This window comes from Mytilus californianus, unplaced genomic scaffold (genome assembly GCF_021869535.1).
Source record: "Mytilus californianus isolate M0D057914Y unplaced genomic scaffold, xbMytCali1.0.p SCAF_9, whole genome shotgun sequence".
NCBI classification, from domain to species: Eukaryota; Metazoa; Mollusca; class Bivalvia; order Mytilida; family Mytilidae; genus Mytilus; species Mytilus californianus.
The window spans coordinates 24,564,491-24,589,083 of NW_026262745.1; the positions used below are offsets into that span (position 1 = coordinate 24,564,491).

Below are 24,593 nucleotides of genomic sequence, written 5' to 3' on the forward strand. Positions count from 1 at the left end.
CAAAACAAGAACAAATATAATACAAAAGGGGCATAATTATTGCGCATATGAATACCTACATGATGTTGATAAACGTTATCTCCTTATCTCCGAAATGTACCTAGACTTTGTCAAGGCAACTACTATATCTTATTTTCAAAATACAAGTTTTATTGTGTTTTAGGGTGATTTTTTTTTTTTTTATTGTTTTAAAAATAAGGAAATGTCTTATTCTAGGTTTTTTTTACAAATAAACTTTTTCTAAACCATGAGCCCTATCTACATAGTTGATATTGACCTTTTCTCCATTATTATGGTATTTTGTGAAAGACGAATTATTTGTTTACATTAAAAGTAATACTCTTGAACACAGTAAACATCTGTCAATGTTTCTTGTCCAATGTCAACAAAACTTTCTGCTTATCACAAACTATAGACCAACCATTCTGTGAAGTGCATATTTTAGGGGAGGATTCAGAAAAATCTAGGGGACACTTCATCAAGTTAACTACAGGTGCATCTATTTATGAAAAAGTCACTCTAGTATTACTATTATTACCGTTCTGAATATTCCTGAGAAAAATGTTTAAAAGTTTTCAAATGCGAGACACGGCTCCCACTAGACCCCTTATAAACCTGGTGTGTAAATGACTTTTAGATCAGAGCGAAAATTGCAAATTACAATTATGAGTAACCAGACCATTCCTACACATATACCTTATATTTAGATCATGTCAACCAAGTGATCTTGGTGATGGACACGTTAATCTTAACACGAAAAGACGGACGACGAACGCCAGATAAAATCGATACCCAAAATTGGTACTTTAGGTCATGTGAACCAAAATGTTATACGGTAGTAAGGATTAAAAAACAGCTTTGCCTAAGACATGACGAAGAATATGTATAAGCAAGTAATGCATTGAAGCACAAATTTACAACATTAATCATAATATCTAGAGACAATGTTTCTGATATAATACATCTGATCATCTATATTCTGAATAATCCAGTTTTATTGAAGTTTTAAAATAATTTTAATAATTTTATCTAAAGGTTAAACAAAATGTAAAAGTAAAAGTGTTAACAAGCCCAGTTTAACCTCGCCCATGCTAATGTTCTTTACTCAGGAATTAGCGAACTTATTAGTGAGTGTTGACTTTATTCACGCTTTTATCGATTTTAAATTGCCTCCAAGTTGATCGCTGATCTTCGTTCGATGATTTTGACCTTGAAATATGGTATGGACACTTGACAACAAAATATTTTTTTCTAAAAAAGTTGATCAAATCACATATAGAGAAACTGTAACAACGTCTGATTTGTTTTGGTTGTCAACGTTTTAAGACTGATGACAATAACTAAATAATTACAGTTGCATATTTTATGACGAAAGTGAACCAACGCCCAGGCATCGAAACATGCATATGTCGATCTCATTAAAATACTGCACTAATCCCTAAAGTGTTGTTGATATAAGAATCGTGACATAAAATCCATATGCTGTATATGCATGTAAATTGAATTAATAAGTTGTTTCATCACAGACGTTTCTCGGATAAATAAGAGTAGAACTAAACTCATTACATGTATTAGTATTCAGAAACGTGCAACAGTTAAGGGTTTAAATATTAGTAGGCGAAATGCGGGTGTTAAGCACGATAACAAAGGTGTGTTACAAGGACATGTACACTCTGATAATGCTATGTACAATCATATCAAATCTTATTTTCCACCAAAATTTTTTCAAATATATTTTCGTTGTTTATAATCTAAGAAAAAGGCGGAAGATACTAAGACATCTAAGCTAGTCCTTTGTCGTCTTATCAATGAAAATAATTAATAAATTCGTTGACCGATATCACTGACGTTTGTAAGCTTCTATTATAATTTTCTTCTACCATAACTTACAGTGTCGCAATATAGTTTCCTTGCAATGTTACAATCATCTGTATGTTTAACATAAAAACGAGAGGTTTGGATGGCAAATAAAGACCCTGGTCCCACTGTTGCGTTACAAGAGGCCCAAGTAGACTTAGTATAATGATTACTTTTTTGTATGGCTGCTTGTCTTTTAACCTATTGTATCGAACACAATAACACAATGTTGACTGCTGTACCCCTATTTTTGACATTTTTACCTATCATGTCTGTTTGTTTTGTTCACACATTGTTGTCAATATAATGGAATTTTATGCGACTGTCATAAAAGTGAGAGGTTTAGCTACCTATAAAACCAGGTTTAATCTACCATTTTCTACATAAGAAAATGCCTGTACTAAGTCAGGAATATGACAGCTGTTATCCATTCGTTTGATGTGTTTGAGCTTTTGATTTTGCCATTTCTTAGGGACTTTCCGTTTTTGAATTTTCCTCGGAGTTCGGTATTTTTGTTATTTTACTTTTTGTTTTGTATCGATTTACTCCTTATTCAAATCCCTGAATAAAATAAAAGAATAGCGGGGGATGATACAAAAGTAATATTCAAACTCATACGATGATTTTTTCTTAAAATGTCCTGTACCAAGTCAGGAAAATGGCCATTGTTATATTATAGTTCGTTTCTGTGTGTGTTGCATTTTAGTGTTGAGTTTCTGTTGTGTCGTTGTTCTCCTCTTATATTTGATGTGTTTTCCTCAGTTTTAGTTTGTAACCCGGATTTTGTTTTCTCAATCGATTTATGAATTTCGAATAGCGGTATACTACTGTTGCCTTTATTTACAACGTCATAGCAAAAAACCGAAAAACGACCAAAAGACAATGAATAGGTACCTATTGTTTAATATTTGTGCGAGGGTTGTGTTGTGATCTATATTCTTTCTATACATATTAGTAACAGTTCACTAAACGTTATGAGTATCAATAGCGTAGGCAATACAGTGACCTATTTTTGTTAATCCTCTTCTTGTAGTCATTTGTGGACAATTGTCTCATTGGCAAGCATCCCAGATCTCCTTAGTTTGTACAAGTCAAATTGTCATAAATTTGCGTAATTTAAACATTTTTTTTAATCAACTGTCATTATATGCAAAGCATTAATTTTCAATAAAATAAAAATAAAGGATTGTTTTTGGTCCAGTGCATTGACCGACATCTAAATAGTGTAAACAAGATTTCAGATTATTTTCTTAACAACAGTATACACCTGTCAGTAATAATGAACATTCGCCAAGTCATATCAATGAGTATGCTTATCATAATATAAAGACCATTAGTCTATTTCAATTTTTAAAGAAGCGTTACATATATATATACAACTTTCTGTTTTCCTGAAAATTGTTACGTCTCATGAAATACTTTAAGTGATGCATTTAGACAAATGTATCTAAAAGTGTTGTTCTAAAAGGATATTCAAAGTCGAAAACAAACTGACAATGCCATAGCAAGCAATGAAAAACGACAAAAAGACAAACAACAGTACACAAAACACAACATAGAAAACTAAAGACTGAGTAACTTGAACCCTACAAAAAAACGGAGGTGATTGCAGGTGTTCCGGAAGGGTAAGCAGATTCTGACATTTTCCTCATAAAATAATATATTTGTCTTAACAATGTTACGAGATCCATTGCCAAAGTTAAATGCGTTAAAAATTAATGAAGGGAAAACAAGAACTTAGACTGGTATTCCTATGGAACGTATTTTAAGATGAAGATTATGTTTTTATTTACGTATACTAGTAATACACAGCTGCTTTTAAACACATAAAATATAGACACTTTGACACACAGTTAGGTGTGCAAGACTTGTTTAGCATAAAACATTAAAGTCTTTAACAGAAAGGACAAATTCATCAGAGGTCAACTTTTCCTTAGAGAGATAAACCGTAAACGGTGTTTCTCTTCTTAATAATTCATATAATTTGAACATTGGTAATCAACTGTTACTATATTTTGGTACATTTTTACATAATGTTTGTTTCACTTTATGGTATGACTGAGGGCGGTGGTGATCTTTTGAAATAAAACGACTGATTTATGGGTGTATTTTACAGTAGCAATTTTTTTTAAACTACCTAAGGGAAAGCCAAACCTTGTAACCCAGTCTCTTAATGAATATTATGTTTTTATATGTGCATACTAGTAAGACACAGCTGCTTTCAAACAAACGAAATATAGACCATATGATACGGAGTTAAGTGTGCAAAACTCATGCTTCTTCAGATCAAGTTGGAGACCAGACGTTTGGAGGGTCCAATAAACAAAACTCTTTGCAGTATAAAACATAAAAGCCCTACAAAAACGACTAAAAGCATCAGTCATTTTTTTCCGAAAACATTGTTAATGGGTGTGTCTTCATAATGGATTCGTGAGATTTGAACAACGGTAAAATACTGGGTTCCTTAATTTGTTACATTTTCTTTCATGATTTTTGTTTACTTTTTAGCTGCATTTAACTTAATTGTGCTGTTGCGAGATTTGCTAATCTAATTATACAAAACGACTGATTTGACATTCTATAGCTGTATTTTACAGTAACAAAGTTTTTTAAGATGATGTTGTTCAATACAGTGTGACTGATCACCGTACTTATTTATTCGACTGACATCACCTACTAAGTTATATGTTTTTCCTTTCTCGTCGTACCGTAATGTCCCCTCAAAGACAGCATCTCCCGGCTTTGTTTGTACGGTTATCTGATAATCAATATAAGACTCAACTCGATCGCCGTATATAACTTTCCTATCTATGACGTCATTCTTGCTCTGTTCGAATCGAAGCACTTTGTCGGACGGTATAACACGCAGAGCATATTTTATAGACTTCAAGTATAATTTTTCACAAACGTCAAAGGAATCTTTTAAATCTTGATTAATCTTAAATACCAAAGTATGACCAATTTTGATAACTGTCTTATTTTGAATATCTAAAGGTTCATGCTTAGAACACGTGCACCAATGAGGTAGGATATCAGCTTCGTCACAGGTTCTGTCTTCTGGAATTTCATCAAGCAAGCTCATTGATCTTTGCTTGTTCACTTCATTTTTTTGAACTCCATTGAAATCTAGAATATGTTCTAATGTGGCAAAGATATCAAAAGGAGTTGTAAGTCTTCTAGTATTTATCTGTAAATTTCTTTGAATATCTGGATACTTTTTTAGGAACCATGGAGGGAATACAACCAACATAAAAGGAAGACGTTCTTCCAATTTTCCGACAAAAGTTTCTCTAACATCACCAAAACGCATCCCATGATCACTAAAAAAGAATACAACTGTGTTTTTTAAGTTATCGCTTTCAAACATGTCTTTGAAAAATTTAAGGTAGATTTCATCTGCTTTGTATGCTTCTTCAAGATATGCATGTGTTAGCCTTGTGATGAATGAGAAGGAAAAATGTGGTTTAGACTGAAACATCTTCGCAAAATTCTTCAAATAGTCTAGAACTATATCAGTTTCTATTCTCCCGTGTACACAATAATGATCAGAATTCCAAACCTCTTTAGTTTTTTCCATAGCAATACTTAAAGGCCTATTGAAGTAATCTCCAGGAGGTTTTTTAAAACCAGATTTCCCAAAATCAAAAATTGCTATATCAGGATGATCTTCAGCATAAAAAGTTCGATACCCCTTTGCAGAATAATTATTCCATATAAAATTGTAGTTGTCCATTGGCGTCCACCTTATTGATTCGTTCCATGGTAACTGATCGACATATTGTCCTGCTGTCATCGGAACTATATTTACAAAAGTGTTATCAGCAACTTTATTATAGCCAAGTAAATCTATGGCGTTGACTTTGTTTACCAAATACGACCAAGTTTTCTTCATATAACGTAACATATTATTTCGAGCTATCGAATCTACACCCAACATCAAAATATTTAACTGTTCATTTTGTGTGTTTGCAAATTTTATGGAATTTTTTTCACATCTATCTTCGACGTCTTCTTTTAAATGAACAAAAGCGAAGAAATTTGTATACAAGTCTAGACCAGCTCCAGTGTAGCATTTTACACGAACGAATTCATCTGATATATCAATACGATCTACAAATTCATTACTTTCGTTTATGAATTTTAAATAGTTGTGGTCTTGCATTTCATTATATGGTCTCCAAATGACTTCATATTTGCAGTATTTCATTTTATTTTTAAATTTCGAGTTATTAACAGCTTTCCAATTAATAAATATAGTACTTCCATTTGAATATACTAGATCATCCATTACGGCACACTTTAATGCTGTTCCATTCTTTAGCATGCGCTTCACTGACTTATCAAACGGACCTATATGCGGGATTTTGCAAGCAGAGGTATCTACTAAAAAGGCGGCACTGGTATTTCTTAAGTCAGGTTTTTCAAATAGCCTTTCGTCTGACACTTCGTACTTATTTAAACGAATATGCTGATAGTTTGCATAATAAACAAACATAAAGAGAAAAAACCCAAAAATAAAACACATGAAATTGCGTTGTTTCCTCATGTTTTCATTGATATTGACGGCCGCCTTTGCACTTTTGGTTAACGCTGTATTATTTACAAGGTGTATTGGTCTCTTCTATGCATCTTAGTAATCATTCTTTGAAGGTTGTTGCGTTGATATAATAAAGGGATATATTAAGTACAAGTTGTGTACTCAAAATACCCATTTTTGCTGTAAAATAAAAATGAAATGAAACTTTTTAGGTCGTTAAAGTGTATTTGGTGACAAAGTATTTGATATCTTCATACTCAAGGTTTCTATGTACAAATTAATATTTATAGGTTTCATAAATAGTGAGAATTGGATATCGCGTGATATCGACTCGAACTATTTTGTTCAATATAATAATAAACGAGCCTGTGGCGAGAGTTTATTACATCTATTTATTAATAAATTAGATAAGAGAGTTGATCCAATTCTCACGAGTTGTTAATTCTATTTCTCTTATGGTCAATACCCTCATTGTATTATATTAGAAATTCCGCGAATCGTTGATCTAGTCTTTTGCACATACCAGTATGACGTCATGTCCTTTTCCTCTGTCAAACTTTAACATCAGACATTTTAAAACTTTTCGTACGCTTCATAATGTAATAAAATTTGACAAAAAGAAGATTTCCAGGTGAAAAATGTGACAGTATTGTATATTTTTGAGGAAATCACAGGTCCGTTGCCATGGACGGGCCCTTGAATGTTATCAATGACCTAACGAATAGTCAATGGAAATGTCGTAATATCGTCTCATAATGCTGGATAAGTCAATCAAAGTAACGCATATTTCGTATCACACTCTGTGCAGTGTGATACAAGAAATGTCTATTAATGCAAGAAATAGATAACAGTACACAACCATAAGAGAAATCTTCTTTACCTACATCAATCATTTCATTTCCTGTAAATCTATTTCATTTCTATACAGCTGATATATTTTATCTGGTCCAAAGGGACAGTTTGAACTGTTGCAATTACCTTTCTTAGCTCCCATTGGTTGGTAATTTTTCATATTCTTATCTTTCCCTCTTAAATTACTTGTCATAGTTTCCAAACACTCATGATTCATGAATAGCGTCCGTTTTCTTATTTGGTGCTGATTTTAGTAATAAATCATATTTTCATTTTCTCAGAAACGATTGAACCAAATTGACGGGAAAATGTTTAAAATCAATTGAACACTTCGATTGGATGAAAGCCTTGCCGTGCGTGAACCTCTTTTTATATATGTCGTTTCAGTGTTAATGCCAAAGCGACATACATGTCGTTTGGGGGTTTAATGCCAAGGCGACATATATGTCGTTTCATAAATTGCAATTGGTGAACATTATAAATCATAACATTGCAACTTAATGCACTAGATATTTGATGCTATATAACTATAATCATAACCAGCAATCATCTAAGTTTATATTGAGGCAATGACGTAATATCCATGACGTCAGTGTGACGTTATATTACGGCAAAAGTATATTGAATGTTCTCTCTCTGAAAATGTCGTCTACGGCAAGCGTCAACAGTGGTTTCGTTCACGAAAATGACACTTGTGCTGAAGATTAAAACATTGACCTTAAACCCTCTTGCTACCGCTAATTTAATATGGTTACATTTCATGTCCCAGAAAATACAGCAATTAGACGTCTGTAACGTCACATGGCCCAACTTTGACACTATTCGATAAATGACGTTACGTCCTAATAACGTTACATTGGAGGCCCATTTAAGAAAAAACATTACACTGTATAATATTCAATGTTTTATTTGAAAGAAATACAGTAATGAACAGATGCTTGCATGTATACATTAAACGTATGAACATATGTTTCCCTCTGGCATAGCTGGTGTGGGCACATGTGTGCCTCCGGTAGCTAGATGGTTAAAGAGCTTATAACACCAGATGAATTTACAAAGAAAGAACAAACAAGAACGGGTCACCGCTTTTAACATTGCAACGTGCCCGACGTACTGTCCGACACTTTATTGACTGCATTTCCGAGATATACGTCAGACTGTGCTGAAAAATGTTTCAAAAGCTTCTGCACATTACTTATGTTCGAATATTAATTTTGTATGTTTTTGCCCTCTTAGTACAAAACGGATATTTCTGTCCAAATCGGGAAATCACAATCTCGGGAGAGAACACAAATATCAATTTTTGAATAAAATTAACAATGTCATAAATTCAATTAAGTAGAAGTGGTAATTACTAAAAGAATGTATAAAATACATACTCATTTTAAACATGGTACTCAACAGAAGTTTCATAACATTGTTAATTAAACCCACTCTGACAATGCTTCAAACAAGCCATCATATTCCAATCTGAGTGTAGTTCTTAATATGCAAATATTGTTTGAATTGATAAGTGACCAAATAGATGATTTTTATTTTATCAAAAACTCATATCAATAGTATTCACAGGACGCATTTGACATTGTTTTATACTACTTTTTATGTTTGGTCTGTTCTTTTGTATTGCTAGCTGAGGATCTGCCATAAAGAAGCCAAGTCGAAATTGTATAATTTACAAATACATTCCTTGTTAACTAGGACTTTTCTAATTTGTAAACCATGTTAGAAAATTTATATTTTTTTTAGGATAAGCAAAGGGTTCCCATAGTTGATAGACGAAATATTTATTTTGCATTAAATGCTTTTACCCCTAAAGTCTTAACTGAATTAACGATAATTAATTTAATGTCAATTTAGTTCAGCGGCAAATATTTCATACTCAGTTTAATCGTACTCGTTCACAAGTATGACAATAAACTTTCAAGAATTTTTCTTAATGAAAAAACATGAAATAACATAATGTTAACCTTTAAAGATATGTGACGGGTTCTATATTGATTTGCGATTTCCCAGTCTGATATCAAGTTTTTTTTACCTGAAAAGGCCATAAGTATCAACTTTTAGCCTGCGTTTATAAGATTTTTTATACACCCTTTACTTGTTTTTGTATACTTACTTGCAAGCTATTCAATATTTTCTAATTTGTGCATGGTATCCATACAAGCAGCACCTGTGTCCAACTTGAATTTTTATCAATGGTATCAATGTCTTTATTTCCGGGGAAACAGATTAAGTTATTCTATTGATGTGATTTTTACTGAACTTTTAGCTCAGTATGGATAACTAAATGATAGAATTCTAGTTAAAACAGATATTTTAGTGGTTATATAAAATAAAAACGTTTTAGTAAGTTTGAATCTTACGCAACTTTTGGGTTTATATGCATATCTGAAAACTGGCTGCTGGCGGAATGGCTGCTAGCGAGGTGCTGCTAGCTTGAGTCTAGCAATCATCACACGATTCATATTTCAAAATTTAAAAGAACTCCCAATTTCTTTGCATTCATGTTAACAAAAGAAGAAACACGCTCTACTGATACAAATCTAATTCGAAATTTTCAGCAGGAGTTAAGGTAATATGGCCCCTAAAATCTTGAACTATTGTGTCTTCGATTGATGATGTAACATAATTATATCGTTTAAAATAATACACGGTTTGTTTCAGATAAGGAATAAAAGGAGTACTTTATTTATTCCCCGTCATAACTACGGGCCTTCATCGATGAGACAGCAGTCAACAGACACAATAACATTTAAAAACTAAATCACATATAGAGTTTAACATACACATGGCAAGCATCTATATATAATTTCATATCGTAAGTAGTTCAGAGTCTAGACAAGTTGTAATTGATTTTTATTAACAATTAATAAATTTGCAGAAACAATACTTACATATTAACAAAGACAACTAGTCACCTGGTTCCTGTCTTGAGACGGGCGCAATAAAATGTTGCGGCGTAAAAAAATTATGTCAATACTCAGTCTTACTCCTTGTCATTGTAATATCAAAATGTTACTTTATTTGAAAGAGATACAGTAATGAGCAGGTGATTACATATATTAAACGCATGAACAGATGTGTCACTTTTTGATTAGACTAAACTTAACACGAACATTTCGTTTTATGGATCCGGTTGCTTCTTGGTTGAATACAAGAAACAGCCTTAACCCTTTTGATAACTTTGAGACATATTTGAATATTTCAGTGCGTAATAACCAAAAGGTATCAACAGAGCAAAACAAACCAGCCAAAGCCTGTAAAAATTGTAAACCTGCTGGTGGAATTTTTGCCCACCGAGGGTATCTCCAGCCCAGTAGTCAGCATTTCTGTGTGGTTAAGAAATATCATTGATCGGTCATTTTATATAAATTTACTATTTACAAAACTTTGGATTGTTCGAAATACTAAGGATTTCTAACGTAGGCATAGATTACCATAGTCGTATTTTGGAAAACATTTTAGAATTCTGTTGACTCAATGCTCTTCAACTTCATAATGCTTTGGCCTGAAAACTATCATGATTCGAGCATCAATGATGAGACTTGTGTAGACGAAAAGCGCTTTTGTCGAACAAAAATGTAAGCTTGGTATCTTTAATGAGTTTTTTTTTCTTTCAAAAACAATAAGGTAATTCATCAATTACGCATCTAATATCAAAATATATCCCTTAGAGTATGTATGTCATTAGCGAAACCTTTACTATTAGGCGAATACCATGAAGGTAGGTGCTGAAAGCTCTTCGGATGAAACATATTCATTAAATGTTATTTTCAGTAATAGTTACTTGCAAAAATATTTATAATACAATATTTTGAATAAAACTAATATGCTTATATGGACGTTAAAATCCTAATCTTAGTTTATTTTGTTTAAGAACAGATATATTTTGGATTTCAAAAATACATTAAACAAATATCATCAAAGGCAATGTTTCGGATATTGTATTCCTTTGGGTTTTATGTAATATTAAGATGTCTAACTTTAATCAACTTTTGATTGCTTAATGTCATATGGTTAATAGTTCGTTCATATTCAGTACAATACCGATATTTAAGCAAACACACATTCAATGACATTATTTATTCTAATTATCTGCCTTTTTAGTGTGAATACTAAAAAAGTAACGTCAAAGGGATAGCAACCCTGCGACACAAAAAGGGAAACGACGAGTGTAAAAAAAGTTGTGAATAAATCCAACAGATACCATCGAAGACTCGTCATTCACATAAGCTTTTAGTAAAGAAATAAATTAGCAAGCGTCGGAGCTCAATTAATACACATTGAATTTCAATCACTTGTGTGCAATCTGTCAAAAACTGTCATTAAAAATGTTGTTCCTTGAATACTTTTATTATTAGTTAGGGTCTTTACAAAGTAATTTTGACACATGTTGTTTTCAATAATATAAGAAAATCTCAACAAACTGTGAACATTTTAATTTTCATAGAAATAGAGAACCTTTGCGCAAAAACCTTTTATCCGACTTCAATCTTAATAAATAGAATAGTTTATTTGGAAAACATATATGTATGTCATGTTTATTTTGCTGACCACAAAACAACATTGATAACACTGGCAGGTGAATGTTCACTCTTAATCAATAACTAGATAAGAATGACTTACTTCGAACAAAAGAGGTGAGAAGGACTATTCCAATTAAAAGAAGACTATGTTAAAAATTCTTCGTCAACAATTGATGTGACGCGCAGAAATAACATAACACAAACATATGAAAAGTTTTCAACATTTGAAAAAAGTACCAAAGTTCCTAAATGATTCTCGATCTTTAACCGATTTTCCCATAAATGCATTAGCTTTGAGCAATAATTAGTTTGACCAATGCTTCTTTCGAATATATGATAAAATTTCACTAATCGATTAAGAAGACAAATCAAGGTAAAAAAACCAAAAACTCAGGGGATCGCATGAACTCTTAAATGAATAACATCAGTGCGTCGACAGGGTACGCGTCTCCTGCATACATCACCCGCCATGCGAATCCACACCAATCAAAATGTCACAATCAGAAATAAGACTTAATTGGTAGAACTAATGATTAGATGACTTTTCTGATATCTGAGGATCTAAGACTGCGAAAGCATGTCGCTAATGAGTTGAGACACAGACATAACGTATCAGTCAACCAGTACTAGTTCATGATGGGGATAAAAACAATTTATGTATTGTCGATTTCAGTCGTTCTTCTCCATAACTCTATTTGAACAGTTTTTATGTAAAAAACATGCCCCTTCTATTTTAGTATAATAGGTATGTTAAAAATATTCCGAAACAACAAAATTCATCTTAATGGATTGATATTTTTCGCAAATCAATAGGGTCCTCCGGTCGTCCATCAGCTGCGGCATTCAAGCTCCTCAAATTTTTAGCTTGAAATGTTAACTGATTTTCTTTTCAAGTTTGTTAGTGCACATTTCTATTTGGTTTTTTTTCATTTGTGTATTGTCTTATCGATTTTCAAATCTGCCTTCTTCTTAGTTGATTCGGTATTGTTTGCTAGTTACTTCTTTATATAATCCGTTAAACCATATATTAAGATTTTGTATATAATGATATGAGGTTATGGATGAGGTTAATGGAATAGAAAAGATTAAGAATTAGCCAACAAATAAAAATAAGAGAAAAATGGAGGGTTAAGAATAGAGAAAATTGGGCCAGAAATAAAGAATTGCTGATTGTTAAAATTTAGAGAATAGAGAATATTGAGCAAATATTAAAAAAAGAACAGAAAGAAATATTACCTACAAAATAAAAGAATATACAGACATACCCCATACAGATCCCAATATATTTTGCTATAATTCCCCCTTTACAACTATGCCCAAGAATTTGCATCAAATGATGTTGGATGGAAAATCAGCTTATCACCAACACCGCTTAGAAAACACAAAATTTTCAAATAAATTTGTCACTCCAATTATAAGTTTGTTAGTTGATGAATACCACATGTTTAGTTTTCTTGATAATTGGTGATAATTGTTGCATGAATGAATTAAATAGCAAAATCAAATGTGAATATTTAGTTAATTACAAATGTAAACATGTAATACAATGAAGACAAATAAAAATTTCATTTTTTTTTAATGTGTAGGTAAATGTAACATCACAAACTTTCCTTCATCCTTTTTAATATTCAATTTCCATGATTAGTTATAAAAATGTTAAAATAATCAAAATTTCAATCAATTTCATTGTTCCTGACCTGGATTGGTAATACCAGAAACTGGACACATTGTGTATTATCATCTCTACTGTTATAACAAACTCAGTTTTTTGTTTTGAACATCTGTTTGTTAAGTAATATTATCTGTCCCTTTATCAGCATCAGATGGCAGATTTACAGCTTTAGTAAACCATTTTATAATTGAGAGAAGATATGAAATTTTCACTCTGAAGGTTTGGATGTAAGATTGTTTAATACAGTATATTCGGTATTTCCTTTATTTATTAGAATTTTACCCATTGTTTTTCTTAATTTCACAGTTGATCCTTCTATCTGTTATTGTTTCACGGAATAAATATCATATGCGTCTCACATGTTTTGACTATATTATTTACTACGCACTTTTTGTATTTACCTTGGAGTTCAGTATTTTTGTTTGTTATACTTATTTATAAGGAACATTTTAGTTTGATTCACAAAAAATGTTCATGTATGGCTTAGAAAACTTTTGACTTTGATCGTGACTTACAGCTGAATTCAGATGTTTATAGAGATCGGTAACATTTTATTAAATCCCTCCTATGTTTCCCCTTTCCCAAAAGTGTATTTAAAGAAAAATCAAATATTTAAAAAACATCTGACGTTTGACACTATTAAAAAGGGAGACCTTGAATTTAACGATGCAATAAAATTTAGAATGGAAATGGGGAATGTGTCAAAGAGACAACAACCCGACCATAGAGCAGACAACAGCCGAAGGCCACCAATGGGTCTTCAATGCAGCGAGAAACTCCCGCACCCGGAGGCGTCCTTCAGCTGGCCCCTAAACAAATATGTATACTAGTTCAGTGATAATGGACGTCATAATAAACTCCAAATTATACACAAGAAACTAAAATTAAAAATGATACAAGACTAACAAAGGCCAGAGGCTCCTGACTTGGGACAGGCGCAAAAATGCGGCGGGGTTAAACATGTTTTTTGAGATCTCAACCCTCCCCCTATACCTCTAGCCAATGTAGAAAAACAAACGTACAACAGTACGTACAGTAAAACTCAGTTAAAGAGAAGTCCGAGTCCGATGTCAGAATAGGAAAAAAAGAAAAAAAAGAAAATGACAATAATACATAAACAACAACAGACTACTAGCAGTTACTGACATGCCAGCTCCAGACCTCAATTAAACTGATTGAAAGATTATGTCTTCATCGTATGAATATCAGGCACAATCCCTCCTGTTAGGGGTTTAGTATTATACCATCATAAAATATATGAGAAGAACATAACCCGTGTCATGCCAACAACTGGTTTTAGAATAAATATGTTTAATTCCGATGCAAAGACCCTATAAGTGAATCAATATTAAATCCAAAATATGCAATCTTTAATGACCTGTCAACAGTATTGTAACTATATCCCTTCTTAAGAAGTCTGTTTGAAGGTTTTGTTAGCTTTTGAGGTGAATAATGACATTTTTGTGCTTTGTAAAGAATATTACCATAAAAGATTGGATGTGAAATACCCGAACGTATAAGATGTCTGCATGTTGAGTTATATTTACGAATGATGTCCTTATACCGATGATAAATTTTAGTAAATGTTTTGACTAGTTTATGATATCGAAAACCCTGGTGTAATAATTTTTCAATAATACATAAATTTCTCTCGCTAAAATCTAATACGTTGTTACATACACGAGCGAATCGTACAAGTACTTAAGAAATAAATCTGCATTCGGGCCGATGCTTGTTCAGCTTGTTATTCTAAATCACATGTTTGAATTCATAATAAGAGAGTCATAAGTTTTTAAAATTTTTACTTTCTAGTTTCTTTTTGTGCAAGTCAAAAAGGATTTACTGAAAATAAAAAAAAAATTATCCTTAAACTTAGTAGTCTTAAATGTATATATACTTACTACTTCCTTTTTGAATTCGGATGCTGATTTCTTAAAACAAAACACGAATTGCAAAAGTGCAACAGCTTACTAAATAAATCGTTAAATTAAGAGTATAAAATAGTATGGTAGTATAGAAATCTTTCTAGCCAGGTATTCATAAACAAAAAAATGATTTATAAAACTGTTATCATTGACGTGAAATAAACATAAAACCGTAAAACCTGAACCAGTTTTGAGTTTACAGAGACGATAATGTACAAAATGTACAATTCAAACTGTTCGATGCACTTAGTATTGGAAATATTTTTTAACTCTACATTGATTTCCGACAATAACGTGTTAACTTATCTGAATTTAGAAAATTTTTATACGAAGCATGCAATTTAAAATTTTAAATATCTCATATCTATAAAGTATGAGATGTAAAGGGTTTAATATTCCAGACAATGTTTATCAACAAATTTTACACTCTATTTCATTTTCGTTTTGCTATTACAGTCAAACCTGAGTAAACCGGACCCTGAATAAACCGGTTTCCTGTCCATTCCGGCCGAAAATTGAAGTCTCATTTTTTCCCTTCAAAGTCTTTGTGAAAATACCCTTTGTAAACCGGACCCTGTGTATTCCGAATTACGGTCTTATTATGCAGTCCCAATATTCTTAATTACATCAATTATTACCTGTCAAAACCGGTATGTTTAATTAATTTAGAATGATAACAGTATTGATCGATATGCAATCAAAACATAATTGTTTATACAAGTTGGTTTTCTCAGGATAATCAATGAGCAAGGTGTTAAATTGTGAACTTAAGTTGTGAGCTGTATTATTGAAACACTATAAAAGTTTTGATTAAAATAAACTAAAAGAAACGCCGAATATATCTCGGATAGAACTTATGTTGTAATTTTTATATTTTTTCAAATCGCGGAGTAAGAAATTTACATCGTGTTTTCGAAATGTTGGGTTCCCTGTTGGGAACACTGAAACCAATGATCCTGATAATGAAGAAGATACGGGTGACGACAATCCATGGGTATCGTACACTGTACAATGTTTCGATCGTGATGAAATTTCGTTTGATAAAATTCTAGCTTTTTAATCTGCTATACCAACGATGGAAGTAAAACGAAACTCTCGTGTAACAATTCAAACAACGCGAGGATTCTTATGCAAATGAAAACAGTGAACTCAAAGTGAAAGTGAAACTGACAAGTCGGAGACTGATGCTACCGATGTCGATTTGACATAGGAGGATATGTAAAGGTTAAAATATTAGTTTTTTGGAATTCGGGGAACAACCAATTTCTTAAATTTCTTAAGCCAATGAATACGATGACTCAAAACAACGAACTTGCGTAGTTATTACGGTATTGTATTTATTAGTTTACAATTTACAATCAGACAGAACTTTGACATGCAAAGTATCTGACGTCACAAGTCATTGCTCCGGTCAAAACGGAAATCTGAATAAACCGGCACACTGTCCAAACCGGCCCTTTTTCAAAGTCCAATAGCTGACCGGTTTATACAGGTTTTACTGGTAATTGATGCGTAAGCTTTATATAATCCCCTGAATAAAACAAAACTAAAAAAAAAAGGTGATTGGAAAATATTTGAAAAAGTGCACTGCCCTTTTACAGAATGAACTAAGGCAGAATGCAGATAGACGAAGAAAAACCTATGTAAAAGATATAAATCTTGTATACCGAATCTAACGTTTTTTTTCCTTGGATCAACATTTTTCAAAAGTTGTATCTAAGAGCTATATATGTTGAAAACATCTATAAGTTAAAAAAAGCAACACATCAATATATCCTGATTATAAAATGGTATAAAAAAAGTATTAACAAAAATATCAAACTTCAAGGTAAATGAAAAAAGGTAAGTCCATAAACTTAAAAACAAAATCATACGTTAGTCTTTATCAACTAACTGAATGAATGTCATCCTGGTTTGCCCACTTTTAATAACATGCATATATAAACATAGGGGGAATTGTTGTTTTAACAATTAAAGTATGTTTCTTAAATTTGGGCATATTATTTACCTGTAAAATCTTATAAACAATACATATTTTTGATTGAAAATTGATTCAATATTGAGATTTAAAAAGGAAAAATATTATAACAAAAACTATAAATATAATTAAAAAAGAGATAAATGTTATAAGAATATTAATATTGAGATTTAGAAAAGACAACATTTTATAATAAAAACTATAAATATAATTAAAAAAGAGATAAATGTCATAAGAATTTTAAATGAGATTATAAAATAATAAAAATATATTTATAGACTATTAAAAAAAAATAATTGTAATCAGATTTCTATCTATTCATCTTTATCTTGATTTAGGATAACACATTTTTAGGTTATAGTGAAATAAATATTTAAAATTTTAGAAAAAAAGATATCTATAACTTTTTGATGCTTAAAATAAAAAAAAACTTGTAATCAGATTTCTATCTATTCATCTAAGATATTAAAATTTAATTAAGTATTCAATCCAAATATTTAATAACTTTGTGAACAGTATTCTGCATCCAAGTTAGAATGTCAACTTCTCAAGTTATGCTTCTTATCTTAGCCAAGCTTATTATCATCTGTTTGAACAGTTCTTACAATGCATTAGTATTATAAATAGACAGATCTGTCAAATTCAAGTCATTCAAATAAAGTATGGCAAATGCACCACAACCACTTCAGTATATGCAGAACAAGTTTGTCAGAGATACTTAAGTATTAGGAGGTCACCGTTATAGTATAAAGAATAGACGCAACAATAACAGAATCTACTGGAGATGCACTGTTTCAACATGTCCAGCAACAGTCAACACACATGAGGGTCACCCGATTAAATTCGGTCGGAGGGGCCCGTCAACCAAAAAGACGCAAATACAGAGAAATCGATGCAAGACTTCAGTGACTGAAAGCTTAATATGAACAAGTACTTGTGGATGTGTTAGAATACGCTGATGCAGCATCACACCTTCTCCACTTGAATTAAAGGCATTCTTGTACATGAAATTTGTAATTTTTTACCATGTTATGTTTGCATATTATGTTTGATGCTTTAATTGCATTGTGAATGATAAATTTCAGTGCTAATGATATTTATGTAATATTGACAATGTTAATTGTTTTAGTGCTATTAAAAATATATATATCAAAATCAATTTATCATTTATTTTCATTTATCTCCTTCAAAGAATCAATTCAATGAACATTTCACAACCAAATATATAAAGAAAAAAAATACATTTTAATATGCAACAATTGCATACAAACTTATCCTATAGAATTTTACAGAAATATATGTACATATAAAATAGCAACATAACTGGAACAGACTATACAATAATCCAATCAGTAAACCTTTTGTCTGTATAACCATTTAATAATTGGGGTAATTATAAGTGGGCAAACCAGGATGTAACCGAATGGAAAATAACTGTCATATTCCTGACTTGGTACAGTCAAAAATGGTGAGTTAAGCCAGGTTTTATATCTAGCTTAACCTCTCACTTGTATGACAGCTGTGTAAATTACAAGTTCAGTAAAACAATCAAAATTTGTTCTAAAATGTGTCGGCAATTCTTATATAAAAATGCATATTTTGATATCACAAAGATATTGCAAAGTTTCCACTAGACAAATTTTATACGTTCTTTTAACCAGACTTGCAGAATTTCGTTATTGGTGTATGTAGCTAGAAGAACTTGAATTCGGAGCTTTGTAAGCAAAAATATATTTTTTGATAATCCCTTAATATCTCTATTTTTTAATTAAATAAATACCTTAGAAGGATTTAATCCATTATATCATATACAAACTACATCATATAGTGGTATTGATAAAGTAAATTTTAACCTTTCCACTAAGATAACGTTATCAAAGAAATGGCTGATGGACAAAGAAAGGTGACCCTTTATCTTTACATTTGTCAATATCAACCATTACATAATGTTATCGCGGAAATTTTTCTATCACTAGTAAAATTTAATATAGAAGCATGAACGTAGGACAAATATAATGACTTTATCTACTTAGCTTTCAATCATTACCATTATATTTCAATGGATAACTCTTCATAAGAGGACAAATATACCTAATTTACGGGTTTTGTTTCACAGCGCTAGGTTTATCGTTCTTACATGGTGACGGTTACTTTTTTGATGTAACAGTTGTGATGAACAGTCATAGGTCATTTTCTCTATTTGGATACAGAAGATAATAACCAACCGGTTAATATTTTTATTTGATCAAACAAATTTTGTCTAAATGGCATAGTATATATAGTAACTTAATTTCACGGGTAAAAATGCAAACATAACAGACATGTACACTAGAAACATACAATACATGAAAAAGATCTAAACAAGTCAAGTTAATATTAATAATATATATATAAGTACATAGATAATTGACCAATGTGGACCTTATTTTCGCAACTCCGTGGATTGCTTTATATAACCCACAACACTAGACAAAATATCTTTATTGGGATCTAAAATAGTTTTAAGTTAAGAGTTTGAGTCAAGCTGGTTAAAATTAGGATAATGGTTTTTTTTTTTTTTTTTAATTGCATATACAAGGGGATTTCTAATATTACTGCTGATTTGGCAATGAAGGAAAAAAGTGTTTCTCATCATCTAAAATTTTCCAAACTTTACACACTCTATGTTTTCTTATATCGACCTATTTCAATTTCCAAGTTATCGTCACTTATACGGAATTTTGTTAAAAGTTGACAACTATCAATTTTTTTAGATTGTGGAAGTAGTCTTCCAGTTTAATTTCATTTTTCAGTTTACTATAAAGGTAAAATTTTGGAATGTTATCTTTATTTGAAAGCTTTTCAAATATATATAATTCGACCTATCATATTTTCGTACAAATACCTGTTCAAGCCAAAAATACTAGGAAGTCTTTCATCGTCTCTCTTCGATGCTTTGTTTTATGAATGATATTCTTCAAAGGTGGTATATAGATCTACACTCTGTGGTATAACAGTCAATAATAGAGTAATTTTCATGTGATTAAAGTTTTCATTTGTTTTATTTGGACTCATTTCCTGATAAAAAAAACATATTTTGAGACATCAACTGTTAAATTGTTTGATGCTTTAAACTATCGTTGAAAATATTTATTGTCTTAGTAAATTGACGATTTAATGATATATCTACTAGGGTTGAAATATTTTTTTTTTAAATGTATAAAACATCCATTAAATGGTATATCACTCATTAGGTAAATGTTTTTGTACACCTGGCGCGTGTTTTGTCCTGAACTAAAACTCAGTGGCGCTCAACTCAAAATATTCGAGGGCCAAATCAATGACGAAGTTGAAGAGAACAGAAAAAAAAAGATCCAAAAAGTTGTGGCAAACTATGCTTAAGATTATATTTAATGGGAGGTACAAAACCTTGGTGTTTCGCATGATTTCACATGACCGCATCAAAGATATGTCATGCAAACACATAAGTGCCGACTACTGGACTGGTGATACTTTTGAGGACAAAACGTACACCATCAATGGTATAGTTCACTTGTTTTAAAACACATCAAAGATACAAGACTTATATTTTAGTAGCCAGAGGGGCGCTCCGTCTACATATGACCCCTCAGTGGCGCCCAACATATCATTGTGTGGCAAAATTAATTGTTGTAAAGCATTGAAACTAAAAAAGATAGAGATATTTCTTAGTTTAGGGAGATTCGATTAGTATATAATCTATGCTATCATGTTTTGAAAGGAGTAGTTCCGGTAAGGGCCGATTTTGGCCTCAAAATTCAGGTTCATCTGATGAAAGATTTTGGACACTTTTTAAACACTTAAGTGTCTACTTCAGTCGATTCAATTAGTTTAAGTGAAAGATTTGAACTGATTTAGTCATTAAAGACGCTCAAATTCAAGCTTAAATATGAAAAATCTATCAAATATGCCATAATATGTCACTTTTCAGATGGTTTTTGTCAAAAATGAAAGTGGCCGCATCTGTGTTCATTCTCAACCTTTATATATGTTATGTATTATCATCAAATACAACTTACATTTAAATATTAAGAATGAACACAAATGCGGCCACTTCCATTTCAGACGGAAACCGTCTAAAAATTAACCAAAGTGCTAAAATTTCGAAGATTTCAGTAATTTAGCATGACTTAATGATGCTAGTACCCGATACATGTGCAATGTATTGTCAAAAACAGCCCATATTTATGTAACAGAAGTATTCTTCTTTCCAATAAATAGCTAAAAATTTACATTTTAACAATTTTGTAAAACTGCTATATTTTGGGGCCAAAAAAGAGGTCTTACTGGGCCTACTCCTTTGGATACGGTTATCAGTTTGACCAACGTTCCTTGGAATTTACATTAGTTACTCATTCCAAAAGTATTAATATCTGCAGCATATCAGGTTATATTCTGTATTATTAATAACCTGCTTGAGCTTCTCTTATATAGCTGTATAAAAATATCAGGTACTGATGAGTTTTGTTATATAATACTTGGAGACAACAGTGGTTTACCCTTGTTTAAATCTCATAAATCGATTAGGAAGACAAATCAAATTAACAAACACAAAATGAGGAAAACGCATGAACTTCAATATACATCAATCACCCGCCATGTGAATCCACACTCAGTTAAAATGTCACGGTCTGGAATCGGACACAATCGGACACAATCGTGTATTACTGATTAGACGACTGTTCTAGTTTCTAAAGATCTAAGACTGCTAGTAAGTTGAGACACAGATATATCGTATCGAGCAACCAATGCATGATGGTGGCCGTAAAGCCAATGAATTGTCGATTTTAGTAGTTCTTTATCATAATTCTATTGGAGCAGTTATGTAGAAGACAGTTAAAATGTGAATATTCAACAAACATTACGCTGATGGATAGTTGTCTTATTGGCAATCATACTACAGTTCCTTATTTTTATGATGTTTAAATACCATCATTGTGATATTTTGGGCAAAAATTGTTTGTTTACCCTTTTAAAACGATCAAAGTTTTCCCCTTTAAATTCGTTATCAAAGTTTTCTTAGACAGCGTTGCTTAATCTGTAAACCTACATCAAAACTTTATACCAAAAGCTTTGACGAAATAGACTTCCATCTTATTTTGTTTAAAACAAACTGAATTTCGGAAATGAAGATAAACAAAAGCACGTTGCTATACGAAAGAAAAGTAAGCCTACAAGTTCGAATAGAATGGTTAGAAATAAAACAAGATAAGGATATCATATCTATGCAAAAACTCATAATAATGACAGGATTATAATTTATTGAGCCAGACGCACGTGTCGTCTAAATAAGACTCAGCAGTGGCACTCAAATAAAAACAATTCAAATACAAAGCTGAGATGCATTGCAAGCCAAAAAAATCCGAAAATTGTGCCTAATACGACTAAGGCAATCAATGTCTAAAGGTAGCCTCTGTAATAAGGATGAAAATAATATTATGAATTTTAGATAATAGAAGTTACCTGAAGGTTGGTCAGTGAATATCCTCATGATAATCCTTGTCTATAATTACAGGAAACCTTGACATTGTAAAAGGTGAAAAACCATTTACTAAAATTGAAAAGAAAGGATGTCAGAAAGTCATGAGCGACTCTCTTTACTTTTATTGTAAATATTGATAAAGAAGAGAGAAGTCTGTAAATATCGTTGAGCTCATGCTCCAGAAAATGCATGATAGCCAGATAAAACACTGACAAATTCAAACAACCAATAATTGTTTGACGTAAGGGTTAAGTTGAAATCCTCAAAACCGAGAGATGTCAAATTCGAATCCTTTCATACTTTCTACTGAAGATAAGATTGTCGATTAACATGTTTCAACAACGACTGCATATATTGAAAGCGGCTGCTGTGTCAACGTATATTTATTTCGCCTAGTAGAAGTTCCCCTGGAAACTTTATAAACAATGCCACAATATCTGTTTCTGTTGGAACCAATATTCTAGATCCTTTATTCTGTTGGGAACAAATACTGTAATATTTGTTCCAACGGAAATAGTATTACAGAATATTTCTTCCACTTGGAACTTATATTATGAAGGAACTTCTATTTCATGACAGCTGAACACCACAAGGTTTCCACTATGTTTTGGCTGTCTTTATTCCACAAGAAACCTTATAAATTTCGTTTTATATCTGCATTCAGTAAATGTTCAACTACTCCTGTATCGATTGTCCTAGATTATGCTCTTTCCACCGTTATATACAGTTCTGTGACATAAAATATGTCAAAAGCGGTATTAACTATTTCTGGAGTGTGATAAAAACTCTAAAGTTTTCAATAAGATACGATTCTTTGATGAAAAGTTTGTTGCCGTTGACAATTTGAGGTGAATTTAAACTACACTATCACACAATATAATGAAAGAAAAGTTTCCTATTCAATAAAAAGGTATTATTTTAGCTTATGACCAATCAAATAATATTTGAAACTAACAAAAATTTCAGAACAATGGCGAACAGTCAATAATCAAACGTATTTTAAACATAAAAGATGTCTTGTACATTAAAAAGTGGCTTTTTGGAAGTTCCGGTCAAAATGTGTAAATTTGATGAAAGCAAAAACACTTCCTAGCAACGAACTGAACCTTGATATTATAATATGCATTGTAACTGTCAGCATCAAATAAATTCTTACAACTCTCCCCGCTAAGGACAAAACGTAAAACTTGCAATATTTCAAAAAACCCAATTTAGTAAAATACTTCGGTTTATTTTTATTAAAAGTTCACGAAGGTTCATATAAAATATACTCACCGTAAGTTAATGAGTCAAGTTGAGAGACATGGGTATAAAGACTACTGGGTTGAATCAAAGTCCTCCTCTCAGTGTATTCTCTTCAGAGTAAAGAGGGGGTTTAAAATATAACAATTTTACACGAAAAAATCTCAGTTGACCATAAATCACACGCAGATGCTGCAAAATTAATCTTTTGTCACATTATCCGTTCATTGATGATTTTAGTTGAACAACAAAAAAAAAACCATATGCTACACATTGAGTCGTTTGTTACATATTTCGTACAATATGAATTGATTGTGTAAATTTTAAACAAATAATTGATGCATTGTTTAGGAGTAATGATGTAGACAAGTTAAATGAATAACGTTTTTCAATCAATCAAGAATTTTTTTTTCATAATTGACGTAAAAAGGGAAAAACTTCAAATAAATTGGAAAATGCTGTATTTTCATTAAAGTTTATATGGTGGGGAAAACCAAAGAAATA

General features: G+C 31.5%; 1 protein-coding gene across 1 annotated transcript; it reads right to left on the reverse strand.

Annotated features, from left to right (window-relative positions):
• Positions 1–4,426: 4,426 nt before the first annotated feature.
• On the reverse strand, positions 4,427–24,319 carry LOC127716693 (uncharacterized). The gene is made up of 2 exons (XM_052222926.1): positions 24,123–24,319; positions 4,427–6,574 (listed from the first exon to the last, which is right to left on the reverse strand). The coding sequence occupies exon 2, from the start codon at positions 6,401–6,403 to the stop codon at positions 4,436–4,438; it is 1,968 nt and encodes a 655-aa protein (XP_052078886.1). The 5' UTR covers positions 6,404–6,574; positions 24,123–24,319; the 3' UTR covers positions 4,427–4,435.
• Between the last annotated feature and the right edge of the window lie 274 nt (positions 24,320–24,593).